General features: G+C 42.2%; 1 protein-coding gene and 1 pseudogene across 1 annotated transcript; one reads left to right on the forward strand and one right to left on the reverse strand.

The window, feature by feature from the left end:
• Positions 1-10,740: 10,740 nt before the first annotated feature.
• On the reverse strand, positions 10,741-16,081 carry ERVMER34-1 (endogenous retrovirus group MER34 member 1, envelope; the record flags this gene model as incomplete). The annotated part of the gene is given in 2 exon segments (XM_012444884.3): positions 10,741-15,628; positions 15,631-16,081. Coding segments are annotated over 2 exon segments (774 nt in total), but the record flags the coding sequence as incomplete, so codon positions are not given.
• Positions 16,082-20,111: 4,030 nt separating this feature from the next.
• On the forward strand, positions 20,112-20,244 carry LOC135272159 (small nucleolar RNA SNORA26; annotated as a pseudogene).
• Positions 20,245-24,586: the final 4,342 nt, after the last annotated feature.

Consider the following 24,586-nt stretch of genomic DNA (forward strand, 5'->3'; position numbering starts at 1 on the left):
AAACATAGTAGCCCCAAATCACAGAAAAAGATTCCTGCTGAAATACCATTACTTGTAGTTCATTATCTGCTCTCATCCGAGGTCACACTTAATTCTCTTACTTCTCCAGGAAAGTCCTGGGTTGTCACTAGCTGTGTTTGAGAGAGTTTGCCTTGAGACTTGCAGTCAGGGGTCTGACTCAGATCTGGCTCCTGTAAGGGATTCCTCAAGCTGTACAGTCCTAGTCTGTCAGTGACACTGTAGACTTGTGACTGTAAAATGATGCATTGTACTTATTTTATCCTTCAGATGTTACTTTAAAAATTATGTGTACTTATTTTTCCCTACAAGGTTTGTATTTGATAACTGGTTCTTTTCCAGTGTTTTGTTTTACACTACTGTGATGGCTATTTTATCATCAATTTCCAGACTTCATTCTAGCTCAGGGCTTTATTTTTATTTTTAGAGACTGAGTCTTGCTGTGCGCCTCCCAGGCTGGAGTGCAGTGGCGCAATCATAGCTCACTGCAGCCTCAGCCTCCTGTAGCCTAGAGCTTTAGTCATGATCTAAATCTCCATTGGGCAACAAATATTTGTGGGTCACTTACTCCGTGAGAGGCACTATGCGAGGCCCTGGGGAGACAGATGACAAATACCAGATCACAGTTACCATTGAGCATCTACTATAGTCCAAGCTCTGGCATTTGTTATTTTTCATGATCATAACAACTCTGCAAAGGTAAATGTTGTTGCTTAATTTTCAAGATGATAAAGCTAAGGTTATGGAGTGGGGGGAGTCAAACTCCTGTAGATTATAGGTGCTGAAGCTGAGATTTAAGCTATGAATCCACCCTTACAGAAATGGGCCCTTTGAGAAGACCCTGAATGTGCATGTGGTGGCTGGATCTCTTAGCTGCTACTCTGGGCCACAGGGATGAGGATCACATCCTAGACTTTACGGTCTAAGTTGCACCTCCCTCAGAGTCATAGGTTGAAGTCCTAACTCCTAGTACCTCAGAATGTGATCTTATTTGGAATGTGACCTTTCAGATGTAAATAGTTAAGATGAGGTCATACTGGAGTAGGGTGGGCTCCTCATCCAACTTGACTGGTTTCCTTATAAAAATGGGAAATGTGGATATAGATAAACAGGAAGAACATGATATGAACATGAAGATGAAGACAGAGATACTTCCACAAGCCAAGGAATGCCAAAGGTTCACAGCAAACCCCAAGAAGCTTGAGGGAAGTCAGGGAACAGATTGGTGCTCACAGCCTTAGGAGGAACCAACCCTATCAATAGCTGATCTCAGACTTCTAGCCCCTAGAACTGTGAGTTGATGCATTTCTGTCATTGAAGACAACACTTTGTGGTACACTGCATGGCAGCCTTAGAAAACTAACACACTAAGGGCCAGGTGCAGTGGTCATGCCTGTAATCCCAGCACTTTGGGAGGCCAAGGCAGGTGAATCACCTAAAGGCAGGAGTTCGAGACCAGCCTGACCAACATGGTGAAACCCCATCTCTACTAAAAATACAAAAAATTAGCCAGGCATGATGGTGCCCATAATCCCAGCTACTTGGGAAGCTGAGACAGGAGAATCGCTTGAACCCAGGAGGCAGAGGTGGCAGTGAGCCGAGACTACACCATTACACTCCAGCCTGGGCAACAGAGCAAGACTCTGTCTCAAAAAATAAAATAAATAAAAAGAAGAAAACTCACACACTAGGAATGAAGTGGAAGGAACTTGAGACCCGGAGGATGCTGTGAAGCACAGTCTCCACATCAGCATAGGTCCAAACAAAAATGAATATCTGTCTTATTTAAAGGACTACTATTAGGGCCTCTGTTATTTGCATTCAAACCTAAACGACACTTAGGATAAAGTCCAAACACCTAATTATGACATACTAGGCACATCAAGAGTCGGCCCTTGCCTTTTTTTCCACCTTTCCCTTTCTGACCCCGCATATGCTTCAGTCATAGAAGACGACTCCTAAAGCTCTCTCCCCACTGCTTTCCTCTGTGCACATTTCTTTCTCTGCCTATAAATAATATCTTTTTTGTCTTTTTCCCTCTGCCTGTGTTTGAGTTATTTATTATTTGTAAGCCTTCTTAGCTTGGCCACCTCTTAACTTAGGTTTTATGTCCTCCAGAATTGCCTCCCTGACCTCATCAGGCTAGATCTCTTATCTCATGGTAGCAGTGCTTCCTGCCATCATAATGTTTACCAATTACGTTGTAGATTGTAAATTTGTTTTAGAGCTCAGTGCCTGTTTCATCATAAATACTCATTAGATCTTTGCTCGGTGGTTGAAAGGGCACTACTGTTTTTCCTTGGCCTTCTATGAAAATATATTCTCTGAGTTTCTACAAAATAAGATCTTACAGATATTTTTAACGAGCAGCTCAAAAACAAACTCAAGATAGCAATAAAATGAAGCATCTGGTACTGGCTTCTAGATGTCTTCTAGAACACTGCTGTCAATAGACTTTCTGTGAGGAGGGAAACAGCCCTATGGCTAATTCCAATAAAATAAAATAAAGTTAAATTAAAATTTTAGTTCTGTGGTATGAAAGGCTGAATAATGGCCTCCAGATATGTCCACATCCTAATCCTGGGAACCTGTGATTATTACTTTATATGGCAAAAGGGACTTTGCAGATGTAATTAAACTAAGGATTTTGAGATGGAGAAATTATCCTGGGTTATTTGGGTGGGCCCTAAATGTAATTGCAGGTGTCCTTACACGAAGGACACAGGAGATTTTACTACAGACCAAAAGAAGGCAATGTAACAACTGAAGCAAGAGGTCACCTGCAGGCTTTAAAGATCGAGCTGGAGGCAAGACTACATTGAAAATAAAACAAAACAAAAGGAATGCATGAAATGCAACTCTAGAAGCTGGAAAAGGTAAAATAAAACCAAACAACAAGAAAAAAAAAACCCAGATTGTCCTCTGGAGCCTCCAGAGAAAGCGATCCTGCTGGCACCTTGATGATGGCTCAGCAAAACTGATTTCAAACTTCTGACCTCCAGAACTGTGAAACAATAAATGTGTGTTGCTTTAAGCCACTAGACTTGTGATAATTTGTTATAGCAGCTATAAGAAATTAATACATTCAGCAGCACTGGCCACATTTCCAGAGCACATCCTAGATAGTACAGCTCTGGAGTTTTCTGCTTGCCACAGATGTGTATGTGGGATATCTCTTGGATGCTACATCCTTCAGACTTCAGACATTCTGAATATTAATTTGCTACATTCATACATGAATTTATGTATAATAGTTTTGCATATGGAAACCAAGCCTAGAAAGCTCATTTATCTTCTGTTAAAGCAAAACACTAGGACTATAGTAAATCAAGGCCTTTCTTCAACATTGTGATCCATTACTTTTTACTACTCAAGAGCATTTATAAATGGCTTCATTTTTCTCATGAACATTGATACCAAAGAGAGGCATTTCAGTTCAATTCATCTTTCTCTTTGGAGCACCAGAAACATCAAATCAAATGCAAATCATATTTCTTTGATATATGTCTCATTTAATTAAAAAATGACTTTGATGTCTTAGTTTTGCTTTGTGTGTACATGTGCAGTCCAGGCAGGAGCATATCTAAGGTGTGGGGGTGAAAGAGACTCACCTCTAATCTCTGCTTCAAAAGGCTCCACACACAATAACCCTCACAGCAGTACAATAGTGCCTTGTAGATTTCAGGTTTATGCCTCTACCTGTCTGCACACATGTGAAGGTTTTACAATGCCTAAGAGTTGTTAGCAAAATGTAAGTCCTGCTTTCCTTGGAGATGGTAACAGGAAAAAATAACCACTAAACAAATTCCATTAAAGCAATTACTACAATGTATTATAATCCTTAACACTCTAGTTAACGTTAACTAGTTGGGAAAGGGCGTTCATAGCCTACCCACTGCCATTAAAACATTTTTTTTCTTGTGGTAAAATACACATAACACAAAATTGATCTTTTTAACCATTTTCAAGTGTACAAGTCCATGGCATTAAATAGACTCACAATGTTGTCCAACCACCACCACTTCCATTTCCAGAACTTCTTCATCATCTCAAACTGAAACTCTGTGCCTATTAAATAATAACTCCCCATTTCCCGCTCCCCCAGCCCTGGGGATCGCTATTTCTACTTTCTGTTTCTATAAATTTGACTATTCTAGGTAACTTACATTAAGTGGAACCATATAGTATTTTCCTTTTATGTCTGGTTCATTTCACTCAGCATGATGTTTTCAAGGTTCATCCATGTTGTAACATGTGTCAAAATTTTCCTCCTTTTTAAAGGCTGAATTATATTCCATTGTATATATTGCCCATGTTTTGTTTATCCATTCATCTGTTGATGGACATTTGGGTTGTTTCCTCCTTTTGGCTATTGTGAATAATGTTTCTTCGAACACTGGTGTACATGCTGGTGTATTTTATTAGTGGGCTACACAAACCTATTAATCAGAATTTGCATGATATGAGAAATAGGTTTAAAGTCTCCCCTAAATAGATGATTATAAAATTTGGCCATACATTAGAATTATCCTAGGGGTTTTAGAAAGTTCCCAGTATCTATGTTGCACTCCTGAAGAATTATGTCACATTATCTGGGAGTGGGACCCAAGCATCACTGTCTTTTGTAAATCTTACCTGGTGATTCCAATGTGCAGCCAAGCTTGAGAACTAGAACCCTAAATAATTGCCTCATAAGTATTGTTTCATCTAAGGCTCTCTTCCTTTCCCTACAATCTCTAAACCACACTTAGGTTTCCCATACTTACAAATCCAATTTAGCTGAATTAAATTCCTTGTCATGTTTTCAAGGTCTTTCCACCAAAGCAGTTACTCATATAATTTAAGCTTAAGGGGGAAAATCTCAGCTTTGTCTAATATTATTAAGGAAAGTTTGCTCCTATCAGCAATAGGATGAATACAGTCAAATATGTTTTAAAAATTTAATCTAATAATGAAACTCAAACACATTTTAATTGCAAGACTAAAAATTAACTTTTTTTTTGAGACAGAGTCTTGCTCTGTCACCCAGGCTGGAGTGCAGTGGCACTATCTTGGCTCATTGCAACCTTCACCTCCAGGGTTCAAGCAATTCTCCTGCTTCAGCCTCCCAAATAGCTGGGATTACAGGCACCCACCACCATGCCCAGCTAATTTTTGTATATTTAGTAGAGACAGGGTTTTGCCATGTTGACCAGGCTGGTCTTGAATTCATGACCTCAGGTGATCTGCCCACCTTGGCCTCCCAAAGTACTGGAATTACAGGCATAAGCCACCAATTACAGGCATGTGACTATGCCTGGCCACAAAATTAACTCTTAGTAATACAATTATTAAATATTGCCTTGAAAATGCCATACTAATGTAATCTTATAGGAAAGAGAAAAAGCACCATTATTTGCAGGTGATACCATTGAAATGCTTAGAAAATTTAAAAGAATCAGCTTTTAAAAAGTCCTGAAGGTATACAAATAAGTTAATGGCAAGAAAAAGAGATAATCCTTATGTAGGATCCTTGCATAGCTAATCATACCAGCTGAAAAATAATAGATCCAATGTATCATAGCCACAAAAATTAAAATACTTAAAGCAAAAGATGCAGTACACATTTATTTGTTTAATTACAAATCATATTGGACAATGCTTCAGAAAGTGGCTTGACGAACAGGCTGCTTGGGGGATAATCCTGGCTTCCAGCACGTAGTAGCTGTGGGAACTTGGGGAATTAGTTAACCTCTCTGTGCCTGAGTTCATCTATCTATAAAGTGGGGAAAATAATAGTACTTAATGCATAATATTGGAAGGATTAGATGAGTTTAAAATCCACAGTGCTTAGAACATTCCCTGCTACAATACCATCATTTCAGTGTTAGCCTTTAGGTTTGTTATGGGAAGTCTTTTGAGAAAGGAAATGAATATACAAAGGGCTATAGCATATTATCAAATAGAATGAGTTTGTAGATGTGAAGGGAGACAGAAAATAAATACACGGTGATGACTGGGTGCATAAGAAACAAGCTTTGAAGCCTGAGACTAAATATTTTCTATATTTGTCTTCCCTATATAGTATGAAATTTGAATATGTATAAGATTTCCACATCAATACAACTCCAGTTAAATACAGAGAATGCTAAATATAATATAAAGGGAATTTACAAAATTCACATGGAAAAATAATAAATGGATTTGAATATAAAAGGATATTTGAACAAGAAGGGCTATTACCAGCTTTTACAGCCTATTATGCAGCACTTACAAAACTGTAGTGGCTTAGTAAATACTACTTCAAGAACTAAGACTCTGGAAACAACTTCAAGTTTAAAGAAAGCAAGAGGAAACATGGCTGTATAAGGTTTTTCAAAAATCAAGGGGATATATATATATATCCTATGTATACACACATATACATACACAATATGTACACACATATATTGTGTATGTATTGTGCCCAATTAATTTTTAAATTTTTAAAAATTGTTACTTTCTGTAGAGACAGAATCTTGCTACCTTGCCCAGGCTGCTCTTGAACTCTTGTCCTCAAGTGATCCTCCCACTTTGACCTCCCAAAGTGCTGGGATTACAGGCATGAGCCACCATCCTTGGCCAATATATTTAAATAATTGTATAGAAATTTGAGAAATACTCCAAAGGCATTAAACCTTAAAAAAAATATGAGGAACTATTAGAAAACAATTTTTAAAACACAGCTATGAAAAAAAATTAATTTCTGCTTCGAAATCGTCAGTGGAAACAGACTGCAATATCTGGAACAGACTGGAATATATATTACAATTCTAAATATCTGTAAAATGGAACACAAAATAACAGTATAGGAAGCTTTAGAAATTAAGTATGACCAAAAAATCCATCCATTCATTTCCCTTCATCTTCACTTCTATCCTGAACATGGTAAGTCTTGGTTTAACTTCCAAAATAGCTCCTACTCAAATAGGTTTCTCTGCTTTTACCCTTGCCTTTCTTAAAATGCACGCTCCAAATGGAAAGCCGAATAATCCTTTAAAAGACCTTAATAAGACAGGGAACTCTCACACTTAATACTCTCCATTGCCTTCCCAGTGCACTAAAATAAAATCCAAATCCCTACTCATTGTTCATAAGGTTTCACACTCACCTTATGTCAGGCCACTTCAGCCACTGAAATGTCCTGTGCTGGGTCCCACCTGAGTCTTTGTACCAGCTGTTTCTTTTCTTTTCTTTTTTGAGATAGAGTTTCTCTCTTTCACCCAGGCTTGAGTGAAATGGTGCAATCTCAGTTCATTGCAACCACCGCTCCACGGGTTGAAGCAATTCTCCTGCCTCAGCCTCCCAAGTAGCTGGGATTATAGGTGCCCACCACCATGCCTGGCTAATTTTTTTTTTGTATTTTTAGTAGAGACGGGGTTTTGACATGTTGACCAGGCTGGTCTCAAACTCCTGACCTCAGGTCATGCACCTGCCTTGGCCTCCCAAAGTGCTGGGATTACAGGCATGAGCCACCATGCCCAGTCTGTACTAGCTGTTTCTTTTGTCTGAAAAGCTCTTCCCAACCCCTCATCTTCACAAGGCAGGATTCTTCACATGCTTTAGATTCCAGCCTATATAGTTCTTCCTCTGAGTCTTCAGTTTAAAGTAATAAAAACAAAACAAAAACTAGAGTTGGGTATGGTGACTCACACCTGTAATCCTACGACTTTGGGAGGCCAAGGCAGGTGGATCACTTGAGCCCATGAGTTCAGGACCAGATTGGGCAACATGGTGAAACCCGTCTCTACCCCCAAAAATACAAAAATTAGCTGGCATGCTGGTGGACATCTGTAGTCTCAGCTAGGAGGCAGATGTCAGAGTGAGCCATGGTGTACCTCAGACTAGGTGACAGTGAGACCCTGTCTAAAAGAAACAACAATAAACCAAAACCAAAAACAAAACACACACACACACACACACACACAACCCCTAGAATCAAATGTACTTCTATATGCCAGGCACTCTCCAACACTTTACATGCAAAACTCAAAACACGAGAGCACAATGAGATTCTATTATTCCCATCTTATAGCAAGAAAACTGAATCCCAGCAAAGCTGGGTAAAAATCTCAAGCAAGTAACATAAGTGCCTTCATTTAATTATTCTGCTCTGCTGCCTGTACAGGTAGCCTTCCAGCTACCCTCAACCATATCACTGTTTTTATTTTCACTATGGCACTTTTCAAAGTGTGATTTTTAAAATTTGTGAATTGTTTGTTCCCTATTGATAGAATGTCTGTCTTGTTCACTGCTATATGTCCAACACCTAGAACAATGACTAGCACATTGGAAATACTCAATACTCAATTAATATATATTATTATTACCATTATTTTCTTTGAGACACAGTTACAGTCTAGGCTGGAGTGCAATGGCATGATCTTGGCTCACTGAACCTCCACCTCCCAGTTCAAGTGATTCTCTTGCCTCAGCTTCCCGAGTAGTTGGGATTACAGGAGCCTGCCACCACACCCAGCTAATTTTCTTAGTTTTAGTAGAGACAGGATTTTACCATGTTGGCCAGCCCACTTCAGCCCACATCAGCCCACTTCAGCCATTGATATGTCCTGTGCTGGGTAGAAAAAGAAACAGCTGGTACAAAGACTCAGGTGGTCTTGAACTCCTGACCTCAGGTGATCCACCCACCTTGGCCTCCCAAAGTGCTGGGATTACAAGTGTGAGCCAATGCATCTGGCCAATTAATATTTTTTGAATGAATGGATGAATAAGTGATTCAACTTGATAAAATTGAATGGATTCAACTTGATAAAAATAAAGATTACAAAAGGACCATTTTATTCCCACTTGAAAGTTCCTAATTTTTTTTAATGCTATGCTGTCTGATGGCTATAGTACCTACTGTCTCTCATTTATTGTGGAGAGGAAAGATAAAACACCAGGTAATGCACCATGCCATTAAGGGAAGGACTACAGTATTTCTTCAGATTGGAAACTCAGATAAGAGAAGCCTCTCCCAAAGGTAATATTTAAACTGAGACCTTAGTGACAATAATTCAAGCCATGTGAAGATGGACACAGGGGAAGTATTCTAGGCAGAGGAACGGCTAGAACGAAAGTCTCAAGAGAAGAACAAACATGGGAAATCAAAGTATCTGATAACTTATGGGCTCATGGGCTGTAGAAAGAGTTTGGATTCTGTTCTACAATAAGCCCTTGAAGACTTTTCATCAAGGAAATTATGTGATACTGGTTATATTTCTTTCTTTTTTTTTTTTTTTTTGAGACATGATCTCACTCTGTCACCCAGGCTGGAGTGCAGTGGCATGATCTTGGCTCAGTGCAACCTTGGCCTCCCGGGTTTAAGTGATTCTCCTGACTCAGCCTCCTGAGTAGCTGGGACTACAGGTGCCTGCCATGCTTGGCTAATTTTTGTATTTTTTGTAAAGATGGGGTTTATTCATGTTGGTCAGGCTGGTCTTGAACTCCTGACCTCAAGTGATCCACCCACCTCAGCCTCCCAAAATGCTGGGATTACAGGCATGAGCTACTGCACCTGGCCAAGTGACACTGATTATGTTTTCTAAAGTCCTCATTTGCCTAAAGCACAGAGAACAGATTTTTAGGGGGATAAGATTAAATACAGTAGGTTCCAGAAGTGGCTAGAGGAAGTGGTGGTTTAAAGTGGGGTGATGCTGATAGATTATTCTGATTGTGTTGTGGAAATTGAGTTGAAAGAGCTTGCTGGTTGATTGGATGTGTTGAGCAAAAGGGAAAGAAAGGAATAGTGAAAGACCATCTGAATTTTGGCATGAGCAACTGGGTAAATAGTGCCATTATTCATTGAGATAAGGGAAACTGAAGAGTAAGTTTGGGGGAGGTAACTGAAAGTGAACTTTGTCCATGCTAAGGTTGAGATGCCTCTTCATCATCCAAGAGGAGATGACAGATAAGTATAAAGACACACGAGTTTTGAGTTGAGTAGCGAAATTCAGTTTTGAGATACAGATTTGGAAATCATTGCTGGAGACTCAACAGAGCCAATGGTGTAGTTCCTGTATAAGGGCTGATAGGCTTGAGACCCAGAAAGAGCTGAAGGCAAGGGGGAAAGGTCAAATTCATAGGCAGTCAAGCAGGAAGAATTCTCTTCCTCAGAGGAGAGTCAGCTCTCTTACTCTCTTTAGGCCTTCAGCTGATTGGATAAGGCACCTACATTAGGGAGAAAAATCTGCTTTACTCGGTATTCCCATATAAGTGTTAATCTCTTCCCAAAACACCTTTACAGAAACACTTAGAATACTGTTTAATCAAATATCTGGGTGCTCAGTAGCCCAGTCAAGTTAACCCAAAAATTAAACATCACAGTGTGATTCAGGGAAGGGGCTTGGAAAGAGGGAGTGGCCAAGAATTAAGGCTGGCACTGCACGATGTGCTTAGAAATTTATAGACCATTGACTTGGCAAAATGATTTTTTGAATATTTTTGTAGAAATTATTAGGAAAACAGAAGGTATGGAAGGGTAGAGTAATTCCTTAAGGTACATTTCCAGTGAAATTACTCAGCCAACAATAATGAAATTTTAAATATCCTATTATACATGGTCCAATTGCTTCAACCTTTCTGAAGGATAGTTTAATATAACAACACAGAAAAAAAAACACTAAAAAAGACAACTAAGTTTAACATACATAAACGATATATATATATTTATATATCTGTTTAATTTGAGGATGTAAAATACTATTACTTTTTAAAGCTTTTTACTCTGAATTACATGTTCACAGAAAGTTACAAAAATAGTGCAGAGAGATTCCATGTAGCCTTCACCCAAATTCCCCCAGTGGAAGTCACTATAGCACAAAAACAAAACTAGAAAATTGACATTGAGCTGTGTGTGCCAATATTACATCATTCTATGTCATTTTCTTGTGAGTAAATTCATGGAACCATCACAATCCAGATACAGAATTATTATGTCACCACAAAGATCTCCCTCAGAAAGTATTATGTCCTAAGGCATTCAGTTTGGAAAACGGAAAACAGAAAACCATCCACATTTTCCCCCAAACATTCTTTTTATTGTACATAGTCCCTCACAGCTGTAATTACTGTATACCATGATATTTTCTTAATGTTGAATGCACACTTTCTTCGCCTTTGATTTTGCACACCTCTAGGTTTTGAAAGCAAGTCATCCTATGCTGCAGGATTATTGCAGGTTCGTTGCTACCCCTGAAATATTTCATTTTGGTAGCAACTCCTGGTTAAGATTGCTACATTTAAATACTCAATCTTCTGAAGCTTTCTGTGGAGAATATATATTATAAAATAAATGTCTTGTATAAAATTACAGATAACAATCAGAGGAATAAAAAGTATTTGTTCTTCAGTAGTCTATCTGTGTAACTATCACTAGAATTATATGAGGAGCCTAGCCCACCCAATTCAATTCCTTTTCATGATTTAAGTGAATTCAGTGTTTTCTTGTTTGTTTGTACTTTGTACCTAGATTCTCCAGATGCCAATAATGATGGATCAACTTTTAAAGAAGTGTGTATATATAGAGAGAGAGAGAAAGAGAGAAAGAGAGAGAGAGAGGAGTTAAAATGATTTAACTTTTGAAAACAGTGTCTTGACTGGATACTGCAAAGCTAAAGACAAAAAAACAAACGCTGTATTCTAATTGGTTCCTTTTTTCTCGTAGGGGTACAGGTTAGCAATTAGGTAACTACTTTATGTAACTAGTTTACACATATAGTAGAGTTTAACAAAGTAAATAAATCTTAGTAGGAATCATGTTTCTCAGCAACAGAAAAGTTATGGATAAGCAAGGGGTAAAGTGAGGCTAGAACGAATCCTGTGGTGCTGAATGCATGTTGGAGATATCAGTATAAATTCATTTATTTCAATAAAGTCTAGGTATAGGTGTACAGGTATCTGTGTACACATACAAACGTTTCCTATCTGTGTCCACTTAGGGGCCTACACAGTGATGACCTAGTAGCAGTAGCAGTGAGCACAGCTTGTGCCCAGATCTTGGTTTCTAAAAACATTTTTCAGTACGGGGAACAATGGCTTTTTGGAAAAAATGGCTGATTCTAGGGCTGGTCAGGAAAAATAAAAGATGAGCTTGCAGCATATTGAAGCACTGGAAAGAAAGAAGTGCTAAAAAACAAAATAAGCCCAAACAAACAAAACACACATAGGGAGAGGCATGCCAAAAGGAAACAGGAACCAATTTTTCAAGAGCTCTCAAAGGCCAAGGTGCAACACTTTGAGAAACAGTACAATAGTATTGGATTACAACTCAAAGAACAATGTATACATACATGAGTCCACACTGATAAAAAAATTGGATAACAATTTTCCTTAAGTAAGCTTCTAATTAATAAATGTATAAGGAAATACGAAAGTAAAACATCTGGTGAGCCTTTGAGCTGGCTAATAAACATTTTTGCCAACCAATTTATTTTGTGTTCCTTCTGTTGCATAACAATGGAAAGAGGACTTTTCCCCCTATGAGTTCTGCATATCAAAAATACCTTTGTGTCCATTATCAGTAATGCTGAAACTATTTTCTATAACTTTTCATGCCCTACAAACCTTACTCTAACCCAGTATTGTGCAGCTTAACACACCTCAAAATCACTCATGCTATTTGATAAATGAGACTTTATCCTTCCAAGAAGACATTTTCCAACATTCCAACGGCTGCCTCTTTATTTCATGGTTCCTGTTAACTTTGTATTCCTACTTGACATGGTGAAATGAGGACCAAGTAGCACAAATACCCAATACTAAAAGTTGCGTTATCTTTTAATGGCTTCTCTAGTTTCAATGCATATTGCATAACAAACACAAGAAGTCCTATATCTTTCAGCTCACATAACCTTTCTCTTGTGCCTTGTATTGCTGAAAGTTTTTCTTACCTTCTTTTGATATCAACATTACTATGAACAATAAACCTATCTCCAAGGGTTCTATTGTTCCAGAGTGTGAGTTTCCTTTTTCTTTTTGAGACTGGAGCTCACTGTCACCCAGGCTGGAGTGCAGTGGCACAATCCTGGCTCAAAGCAGCCTCAACCTCCCAGCCTCACGTGATCTTCCCACCTCAGCCTCCTGGGTAGCTAGGACTGTAGGCATGTGCCACCTGGCTAATTTTTGTATTTTTTGTAGAGACAGGGTTTTGCCATGTTGCCCAGGCTGGTCTTATTCCTGGGCTCAAGAGATCCACCTGCCTCAACCTCCCAAAGTGCTGAATTACAGGTATGAGCCACCACACCCATTTTGTTTTCCTTTTTTTTTTTTTTTGAGATGGAGTCTCGCTCCGTTGCCCAGGCTGTAGCGCAGTGGCACAATCTCAGCTCACTGCAACCTCCGCCTCCAGGGTTCAAGCGATTCTCCTGTCTCAGCCTTCCAAGTAGCTGGGACTACAGGCACACGACCAGGCCCAGCTAATTTTTATATTTTTAGTAGAGACGGGTTTTACCATGTTGGCCAGGATGGTCTCAATCTCTTGACCTTGTGATCTGCCCACCTTGGCCTCCCAAAGTGCTGGGATTACAGGCATGAGCCACTGCGCCCAGCCATCTGTTTTCTTAATGTAACTTGAAATGATTATTCTATTAACAAATGATCAATCTGCTATGTTCAGAGTTGTTTATATGCAACCTTAAAAAGGAGGTGAGACTCTCACTGCCCATTCCTCTTACATGTAATCACTTTCATTTGCTAATGGCTTTTCCTTCCTGTTTTATTTGCAAATACATATACGTATACATACATATGATCTCAACACTTTTAAAAGAAAAAGTAACATACTAGGTGTTCTGTTCCACATCTTGCTCTTTTTCAGTAACGGCATAATCTTGAGCAAGCTATCTACCCTTTGAGATTATTCATCTGTAAACTGTGAACACTGTGAAGATTAACTAGAAAGCTACATGTGAGGAACTCACCACAGGACTGGGTAGAGAGAAGCATTTGATAGAACAGATGCCACCTCAACACACTCTACATCCTACTTCCACCTGCAGCCCAGGTCGTAAGATGGTTAAAACGCCCACCACACTAACATTCTATTAGACCACTAAAACGCCCATGAGAAATCAGGAAAGCTCAGATCATCCCAGCCTAAATGATTTGTGGCTTTCTCCCTAAAGTAAGTTTTCAGTCGGTTCTGCTGACTACCCAACATTTATTCTTTGAGACAAATTCAAGGACAGTCTTGTGTATGTGTACATTGGATTCTTCTACCTTCAACCAAAATCAAGGGAACAAAATTCCTTTATCTATTCAAACACTCTTTGGTCTATCCAGAAGTCTACAAAGTGCTGTTGGGAGAAACTTTTCTGTTCCCAACTTAGTTCCATTGTTTAGGGGCCTGCAAATTAACAGATTAATAGAAAAAAAAAAAAAGAACATTACACATGCATGCAATAACACTATAAAGAGTGACTCTCTGAACAGCAAGGGGTAAGGGTTTACAGATCAGCTTAATGGCGTGTCTTTTGAGAGTTTTGCTCACTGCCCAGGCCGGAGTGCAGTGGTGCGATCTTGGTTCACTGCAACCACTGTCTCCTGGGCTCAAGTGATTCTCCCGTCTCAGCCTTCCAAGTAGCTGGGATTACAGGCACCCACCATCATGCCTGGAAAATTTTTGTACTTTAGTAGACAGGGTTTCACCATGTTGGCCAGGCTAGTCTTAAACTCCTGACGTCAGGTGATCCGCCCACCTCTGCCTCCCGAAGTTCTAGGATTACAGGTGTGAGCCACCACGCCCAGCCAATGGTGTGTCTTAAGGCGTCAGAGTGAAACTATGAAAAGTTCTGATAAGGTTTATTTACAACACCTTGGGAGATCCTAGTGCCAAGTACCCTTACATGAGGAACCCTCAGAGGAGTGTTTATGGCAGCTGAATTCTCAGTAAAGTCTGCTTTACTCATCAAAGTTTAGCTAAGGCTGTTTTTGTTTGTTTTTGAGATGGAGTCTCACTCTGTTGCCAGGCTGGAGTGCAGTAGCATGATCTAGGCTCACTGCAACCTCTGCCTCCCAGGTTCAAGCAATTCTCTTGCCTCAGCCTCCCAAGCAGCTGGGACTACAGGCACATGCTACCATGCCCAGCTAATTTTTGTATTTTAAGTAGAGACAGGGTTTCACCATGTTGGCCAGGATGGTCTCGATCTCTTGACCTTGTGATCCGCCCTCCTTGAACTCCCAAAGTGCTGGGATTACAGGTTTAAGCCATCGCACCTGGCCTTAGCTAAGGCTTTTTGTCCGCAGCTGCTGTTCGTTCAGACATTCTCAGATTAAAGTAGACTTGTGTCATACTGATGGGTTGTTAGTCCCTTCATTGCCCCATTTTAAACTTGACATGAAGTTTCATTGACAAGGAGCTATGCTGATTGCTGTGGAGATAAGACTGGGTACAGAGGCTGAGAGTTAAGGGATCTGTGAGATTTGTGAAAGAAACGAACATAGATTAGAACAAAGATGATTAAGCAGAAAAAAACAATTAAAAGCACATAGCCCCATGATCTGAACCAGTCTCCCCAATCAAATAACGGTATATTCTTCATGTTCTCGGATATGTCTTTGATACGCTGTATATCAGACATTATATCTTCCGATTATTTATATAGAGGCAACACTGTTTGCCAACAGTTCCACAAGCCGTTTGCCGTTGGGTGGTCGGTATATCCAAGACACGATCATTTGGGGATGCAGAGGCTAAACTGCTAACTTTTGATTGGTGTGCTTCCAAAGTCGGCTGAGTGGCACCGAATTCCTGTTCTATTGCTTTGGAAAGGTTTAAAATTGCCTTTTCTAAATCAGAAGTTCCCAAACTTGGAAAAAGGGCCCTTATTGTTGAATTGTCCTTGGGGTTGTAATATAGAGGTGGATTGTCTGTGTCTTGTTTGGTGCGTCTACGTGGTGTTACTTTATGAATGACGGATCTCAGGTTTGTAATTTGGCTAGCATTTAAGGTAAGGTATCTGGTGAGAGAAGGTACCAGATACCCAAGTCCACATTGCCCTGACCATTTCGGTGGAAACCCTTTGTATACCCCATTGCAAAATAAAGAGACCAGAGTTATTCACAGACAAGGTCAGATTGGCACCTGTGAACCACCAGGTGGGGGTCTGGTGTCCATCATGACCTTTGTCATTAGTTATGTCGGCATCTGCACATCTCCATTTCCCATGAGCCTCTGTCAGCGCATAAGAGAAAAATATGTTGCGAAATAGCTGGTACAGAAGGCTTTGGTTTGGTTTTGGCAGCTATATAGGCAGGTGTCATTACCCGACCAGATCAACCCAGAATTTCGATCTACCCATTGGTAGTCTTGGGTACTGGGCAGACCAATCAAGGGAACCGTTGAGCTGTTCCAGGTCCAGTTTGTGCAATCTGCAAACCAAGGACATTGTCTAGTGCATAGGTAAACACTTGTATCATCATAATCATTCCTGGATTCCTTTGTAACATCTATAAAGGGTGTGAAGGTGCCATCTATAGAATTAAACCACAGTGTTTGAATACAATATTGTTTAGGTATGTTACCTAGGAAGGGTCCAGTGCCATTTTTATTTTCTACACAAAGAGAAAAATTTCCCTCCAATAACCTTACTTGAGCAAAGGATAGACCTTGAGCTTCCATGAAGGCTTCCCAGTGCTGAGTCACTTTATCGCAGGAGGAAGTAGAGTGATTCTGCACTTCTGCTTGTGGATGCCAGACCCTTTCATACATCCATTGTCCAGAATAGGTCCACCAGGTGCTTGCACTGGCAGGAACAAAAACTAGTTCGGGTTCTTCTGCATTATCTAGATGTTCACATAACCAGCAATTAGACTGATTAGTCAAGATAGACAGTGTTCGGAAAACTGGTGCAAGCAGGTGTTGAGGTTGCACTTGAATTGTCAAAAGAGCAGTAAGGGTTAGCTGAAGCAGATCATAGTTAGAAAGGGAACCCATAGTGGAGGAACAGAGAGAGAAGAGGTTAGGTCAAGACAAACAAACTCCAGACGATGAAGATTAAATGAAAGGGGAGCGTTCTGTTTAAATTGCTAAGTCAGAGAATTTTCCAGGTCAAGGAGGGAAGATGTTTCAGCTAGTTGGAGATGGAGATGAAGTTCTTGGTCTGAGATACTGTGTAAAGCTGTCTACTTCATCTGCTCATGGAGCCTGTGAGTAGGTGTTGAAATTCCTCAATTTGAGGTAACCCATAGGCATGGCCTTCCAGTTGTCATATGATGATCCTGATCTAGCTTGCTGTGGCTTGTATGAATTCAGGAATTTTATTTTGATGGCTGTATAGGTGGTTTCTTCTAAAAACTTTGAGATATATTTGGTCACCTGGTTGAAAAGATGGTAGGGTCTGTTAGTGAAAGCCACACATTTTTTTAATCTGTTGAAAATATGCTGCAAGTATACTAATTACTGTATATAGTTATTGAATTATATATAACTAGTATTGAATTGTTCACTGAAATCCCTGCAATGCTCACTCCATGCTAGAATGAAAGTTTTAGAGATCCCAGTAGGCACAGAGCAGCTAAGACTATTTCAAAAGCAGTCAATCCTCCTATTTGGAGTATTCCAGACATTTTTTGTTTGTCTTCTTATTTTTTGTAGAGATGGGATCTCACTTTTTTTTTTTTTTTTTTTGATATGGAGTCTAGCTCTGTTGCCAGGCTGGAGTGCAATGGCACGATCTTGGCTCACTGCAAATCTTGGCTTACTGCAACCTCCACCGCCCAGGTTCAAGCAATTCTCTGCCTCAGCCTCCTGAGTAGCTGGAATTACAGGCGCCCACCACCACATCCGGCTAATTTTTTGTATTTTTAGTAGAGATGGGGTTTTACCATCTTGGCCAGGCTGGTCTTAAACTCCTGACCTCATGATCCACCCGCCTCAGTCTCCCAAAGTGCTGGGATTACAGACGTGAGCCACTGCACTCAGCCAGATGGGGGTCTCACTTTGTTGCCCAAACTGGTCTTGAACCCCTGGCCTCAACTGATCATCCCATCTCAGCCTCCCAAAGTGTTGGGATTACAACCATGAGCCACTGCACCTGGCCAGTATTCCAGATCTTTATAAGGGCCAGGGGTAATGCTTCTGGCTGTCTGAGTCCAGTTTATTGACAGATTTTTCCTAGAGTTCATTTTATGTTTAGATTTTTATACTTTACTTGCCTTGAGGATTGAGGATAGTAGGAGGTATAAAATTTTAACGAATATCCCAGAGTTTTGCAAGCAAGTGATTTAATTCTGCTGTAAAGTAAGTTCCTTGATCTCATTACATTCATGAAGGAATGCCAAAACAAGAAATAATCTCAGTTGTTAGTTTCTTTTCCACTGTTATGGCCTTAGCACATCTAGTCGAATAGCGCAGTCCATCCATTAAACATGCAGTAAGAATAGTCTAAGGCTGGAGATAAATCTACAAAGTCCATTTAGAGTACCATAAAAGGCCGTGTGGGTCTTGGAGGACTCTGCAGTATGCTTACCACCTCCAGAATCTTGGCAAGATTTACAAGTAATGCACTGGGAAATAATTTGCTCAGAAATGCTATGGATACCAAGAGCCAATTGTCTTTTGGCAGTTTGATCATCGTTTTGCATATATGTAAATATCTTAAAATTTTCTCTATATTAATTATGTTCTGACTTTTTTTGAGATGGAGTTTTGCTCTTGTTGCCCCGGCTGGAGTGCAATAGTGTGATCTCAGCTCACCACAACCTCCGCCTCCCGGGTTCAAGCGATTCTCCTGCCTCAGCCTCCCGAGTAGCTGGGATTACAGGCATGTGCCACCACACCCAGCTAATTTTGTATTTTTAGTAGAGATAGGGTTTCTCCATGTTGGTCAGGCTGTTCTCAAACTCTCAACCTCAGGTGATCCGCCTGCCTCAGCCTCCCAAAGTGCTGGGATTATAGACGTGAGCCACCATGCCCCGCCTATTTTGATGTTTTAAAAAACCCTTCCAGCTGAGGGCTGGGCATGGAGGGTTATGCCTGTAATCCCAGCAATTTGGGAAGCTGAGGCAGATGGATCACTTGAGGCCAGGAGATCAAGACTAGCCTGGCCAACATGACAAAACCCCACCTCTACTAAAAATACAAAAATTAGCCAGGCATGCTGGTGTGCGCCTGTGGTCCCAGCTACTCGGGAGACTGAGGGAGGAAAAACTGCTTAAACCTAGGAGGCGGAGATTGCAGTCACCCAAGATTAGGCCACTGCACTCCAGCCTGGACAACAGAGAGAGACTCTGTCTAAAATACAAAAACAGGGGAGGCAGAGGTGGGCAGATCACGAGGTCAGGAGATCAAAACCATCCCAGCCAACATGGTGAAACCGGGTCTCTACTAAAATATAAAAAATTAGCTGGGCATGGTGGTGCACGCCTGTAATCCCAGCTACTTGGGAGGCTGAGGCTGGGGAATCACTTGAATCTGGGAGGTGGAGGTTGCAGTGAGCTGAGGTCACACCATTGCACTCCAGTCTGGTGACAGAGACCCCATCTTAAACAAACAAACAAACAAAACCTTTCCAGCTGGGGAGAGACTACCTTTCTTGGGGGCTGGCCAATTCTCAGAGATAACAAGGGGCCAACCAGGAGCATGTCTTTGATATACAAACTAACCAATCCAGAGCCATATGTCCTCTATCTAGCTCTTACAAACAAAAGACATTATTTGTCTGCCTTAATCATCCCAGGGCCAGGTGTTATGCAACTAGGGGATACACCCCTACCGTTTGAAATCCATTGAAATCATTCAAACTAGCCAATCCTAAGCTGTTCGCCCTGCCCTGCCTCTTCTTTCCCATGGAGGTTAGCAGGTACGTCCCTGGCCTTGAGTGGAATGAAATGACTCAGGCCCCAAGCACATGACCAGTGGGACCGAAGGGTTCCTTGGTGCTTGTTTTTCACCAAGCCCCAAATCTGGGTCTCTTAACAGAAAGGCAGTTGACACTCATGGGCTCACTTAGCAAAATAGCTGCTTCTAATTGGGATTGCAGACTTAAAGAAACTGAGAGGCATGATGAGCTGCGGATCAGGGAGCAGTGCAGGAAGTAGTAGCAAACCCTTAAAAAAATCCTAAATCACCCTTTCTTGTGCCCCTTTTAAGGTTGACACAGTGCTTTAAGAGGCTAACACAGAAGGGTAAAGTAAGTCTCCATAAAACCCATAGATGAGACTGTAAAGCTCCTCTTTGGAGGAGCTGGACTCCTGTCCGGAGTCACAGCTGAAGAATTTGCTTACAATTTAAGCACCTTTGTGATATTTTTACATATCACATATGATGCATTCAAACTTAACCTTAGCTTCGACAGTGCATTAAAAACAAGTGTTGGTATTTACTAGGCAGTAACAGCCCACCAGAATAGCATAAAGACCGCTTTCACCTGAGAACATGTGAAGTCTGGCTGATTCCAGTCATAATACCTCCCAGAACCAGATTTCAATGGGTACGGACATTTGAACTGTTACCTAATTAGGCCACGGAATGTCTCAGGTTACTCAAATTCACCCGCAAATACCTTTCGTCACTTGCCTTCGGCCTGATCTCAAAGACAGGTGTGCACACTTAGCAGCTGCTGGTTGTTGCTACCAATGCATTCCCAATTTTGCTGCCTTTGCCTAACCTCTACATGCTCTCCCAGGCACAACCACAGAAACCTTTACTGAGATGCTGAAATTAGCATTATCCACCCCACACACCTGTTTTTACTTAGTTTTGACAAGCCTTTCCATGTACATTGCTGTGAAAACAATGAGATAGCTGTGGGTATTTTAGGACAACTTTCTTCCTGTCAGGTAAATTCCATAGCATTCTTTATTTTTTGCTTGGAAACAGGGTCTCAATTTGTTGCCCAAGCTGGAATGCAGCGGTGCAAGCATGGCTCCCTGCAGTCTCAAACTCCTGGGCTCAAGAGATCCACCTCTGCCTTCCCTGTAGCTGGGACTACAGGCATGCACCACCATACCTGGCTTTATTTTTTTTAATTATTTTTAGTAGAGACAAGGTCTGGCCATGTTGCCCAAGGTGGTCTCTAACTCCTAAGCTCAAGCGATCCTCTCACCTTGGCATCCCAAAGTGCTAGCATTACAGGCATGAGCCACCATGCCTGGCCTCATAGCATGCTTTTCATGTCAGTTGGATCCAGTGGCATCAGACATGCTCCTATGCCTATGTAGTGGCCTCAACTGCCACTCTAATTGACAAAGCCATTAACCCTACAATAGGTTATCCTATTTTACCTTTCCCATTCTGTGTCAACTCTTAAAATTCCATAAAAGAGTGCCTTTCATGCTCTAAACCTGTAGCTCTCCCTGATGGAGTACCCCACTCCACATTGCATGATTGCCTTACAGCCACAGAGTTGGCTTCTAAATCACAAGAAAACCTCTTAAGACGCTCCCTTGAGCCAATCAGACTTAACTCAGGGCCAGGCGTGATGTCTCACGCCTGTAATCCCAGCATTTTGGGAGGCCAAGGTGGGCAGATTACCCGAGGTCAGGAGTTGGAGACCAGCCTGGCCAACATGGTGAAAACCTGTCTCTACTAAAAAAATACAAAAATTAGCCAGGCATGGCGGCTCATGCCTGTCTTCCCAGCTACTCAGGGGATCATTTGAACCTGGGAGGCGAAGGATACAGTGAGGTGAGATTACACCACTGCACTCCAGCCTGGGCGACAGAGCAAGGCTCCATCTTAAACAAAAAACAGATTTACTCTGTTCTGTGATAGTTCTTATAAACAAAAATCTCAGAAAGACAATAACTGGCTATGACATAGTGAGCTTGTACATTGGCAAAAGAGAAAACGAACACTACTTACACTGAGTAGCTACATTTTGGGATTCTGCCATGTCCTTGGCAGTTTGGAAACCCCATAGATGATAATTATTATTATTAATGTTTGAGATGGAATTATTATTATTTGAGATGGAATATCACTCTGTGGCCCAGGCTAGAGTGCAGTGGCACAATCTCAGCTCACTGCAACCTCCACTTCCTGGATACAAGCAATTCTCCTGCTTCAGCCTCCCGAGTAGCTGGGATTACAGGCATGTACCACCACGCCTGGCTAATTTTTTTTTTTTTTTTTTGAGACGGAGTTTTGCTTTTGTTGCCCAGGCTGGATTGCAATGGCATGATCTTGGCTCACCAAAACCTCCACCTCCTGGGTTCAAGAGATTCTCCTGCCTCAACCTCCCAAGTAGCTGGGATTACAGGTATGTGCCACCATGCCCGGCTAATTTTTTTGTACTTTTAGTAGAGATGGGTTTCTCCATGTTGGTCAGGCTGGCCTCGAACTCCTGACATCAGGTAATCCACCTCGGCCTTCCAAAGTGCTGGGATTACAAGTGTGAGCCACCGTGTCCGTCCCCCATCCTCCACCCCCCACCATAGATTCTCGACTTTAGCAGATACTCCCATCACCAATGGGCATATAATTGCTATCCTATTACAGGCTATATATTTTCCTACAGAAATTGCTGTTGTTCACTGCTCAGCACTTAGGAAAACTGATAGAATATCTTTATGAAATTTTAGGGCTGAGAAAGCTGCTACATGGGCAGACAAAAATGGTCTCCCTCTCTCTACTCAACCCAGCTTGCGACCCTACCCTTATCTCTGACTCCTGTTCATTGTCGGGCAAATGCCCCACAACCTAAAAAAGACATGGCTACCAATGGGGACCAAGCAAATTATGCAATGGATTAGACATGGCACCAAATCGACTTCTTTGGCCAGTCAAGAAAATAAAGTATTATACGCACAAGTCCTAAAGACAGGAACCATACCAGTCACACAGGGCCACATGGGAAAGACACCAGGATGGTCAGTGGGCAGAAGACCGTCGTGAAGTAAAGGTTTAGAACACAGCAATTGCCTTCCTGTTAAAAGAGCCGGATTCAGGCACCGGAAACCCTTGGGTCCCACTGGCCACGTGTTCGGGGCTGGGTCATTTCATCCTGCTCGAGGCTAGGAACACACCTGCACTTAGAAGTGAGGCCGCCGCACCTCCGCAGACGTAGGAGACGAATTCCTGGAGCCCAAGGTCGGCCGGGGTTGGGTTACTGTCGCCGCACGCGTGGCCCGCCCGAAACCCGCTACACAGAGTTGCGGCGCGTGTGCAGTGGGGAGGCAAAGTGCAAACTTGTTACCGCGCCGGGACCTGCCCCGGGATCCTCCCAGCGGCTCCGCAGGACGCAGCGCCTGCGCCGCGCGCGGCTTCGGGACAGGCACGGCCGTCCGCCCCCCGGGCCGCCGAGGGCTGCTATAACCCTCGGCTCTGTCCCCCGGGAGCAGAGGAGCTCCGGGCGGGCAAAGCTCGAGGGGACACGGCGCGAGCCCAGGCCCTGCCCGGGAGTCCTCCCCGCCGGAGACCAAAGGCCAGAGACTCACTCACAGCGCAATAGCTCCGCAGGACAAAGTGGCCGACCCCCGCCTGGCCAGCAGACCAGCAGGAAGGAGCACGGCGGGAACTGACAGGCGGAGGAACGCTTTAGGGCTGAGGAGCGCACCTCAAATCCCTGGAAGGCCCTGGGCTCGGAGGGGGCGGGGCACGGCAGGGCGGACAGCCAATCCCCGAATCCCCGAGGACTCTTGGCGGGGGCGGGGCTGGGAGGAGGGCCGCGGGCGGGCAGCCAATCCCAGGAAACTTCGGGACGAGGGCGGGATCCCGGCGGGACAGGCCCGGCCCTGGGCCTCCGGTGTCCTCTGCTGGCCCAGGTCTGGCTCCCGCGGGGCGGTTGACAGACTTGGCGACCTTCCACGAGGCATCCTTCGAACCGCGGGGACCCTGGGCAGGAGAACCAGCTTCTTCAGGCGCCCTGCTGGGCCTTGGCCCTTGTGGATCTGGTTCTATTTTTCACTGTATGATTGAATAAGGCCAGAGATGAGAACAGTGATTGTGAAATAAAGTGAGAGATAAATACTCAATTCTTGGGAGCAATAGCCTTGTTGTTGGGATATGTTTATTCATTTACAGAATCAATGAGAACCTACCATATGTCAAGCACTGTGATAGACCTGAGAGCAAATAGTGAAAGAAACAAAAAACAAAAAACAAACCCAAAACAAAGACCTTGCCCTTGTGGAACTTTTAGTGTAGTAGTGAGGGAGGAGACCTTTAATCACCGTTAAGCATCTCAGATCATCCCCACCTTGACTTCCACCTGCATTTCTATAGAAGTAAAGGCTGGCAGACCGGGCACCTTAATCGCCCTCCTATAGATTGCAGGCATGGAGTGGAAGAATCTCTCCAGAAGGCGTTTTTACTGAAACACACTCAAACACCCACCTAAGTCACTATACCTCACACCTACTCCTAAGACCAAGACCCTTTCACATGTAAATTCTAGAGTTGTAAGACCAAGACCCTTTCATATGTAATTTCTGAAACTGTAAGACCAAGACCCTTTCACATGTAATTTCTAAAACTGTAAACACAATTCCCTTTCACATGTAATATCTAGAGTTTTAAGCCTATATAAAGGCAGAGGTTTTCTTTGTTGGACGAACTTGGCTGTTAGGTAACTATGCCACCTTGCTCCCGGTGGAATAAATCACCCCTTCC

This window comes from Aotus nancymaae, unplaced genomic scaffold (genome assembly GCF_030222135.1).
Source record: "Aotus nancymaae isolate 86718 unplaced genomic scaffold, 86718_ANA_hifiasm-v0.15.2.pri h1tg000006l, whole genome shotgun sequence".
Lineage (NCBI taxonomy): Eukaryota > Metazoa > Chordata > Mammalia > Primates > Aotidae > Aotus > Aotus nancymaae.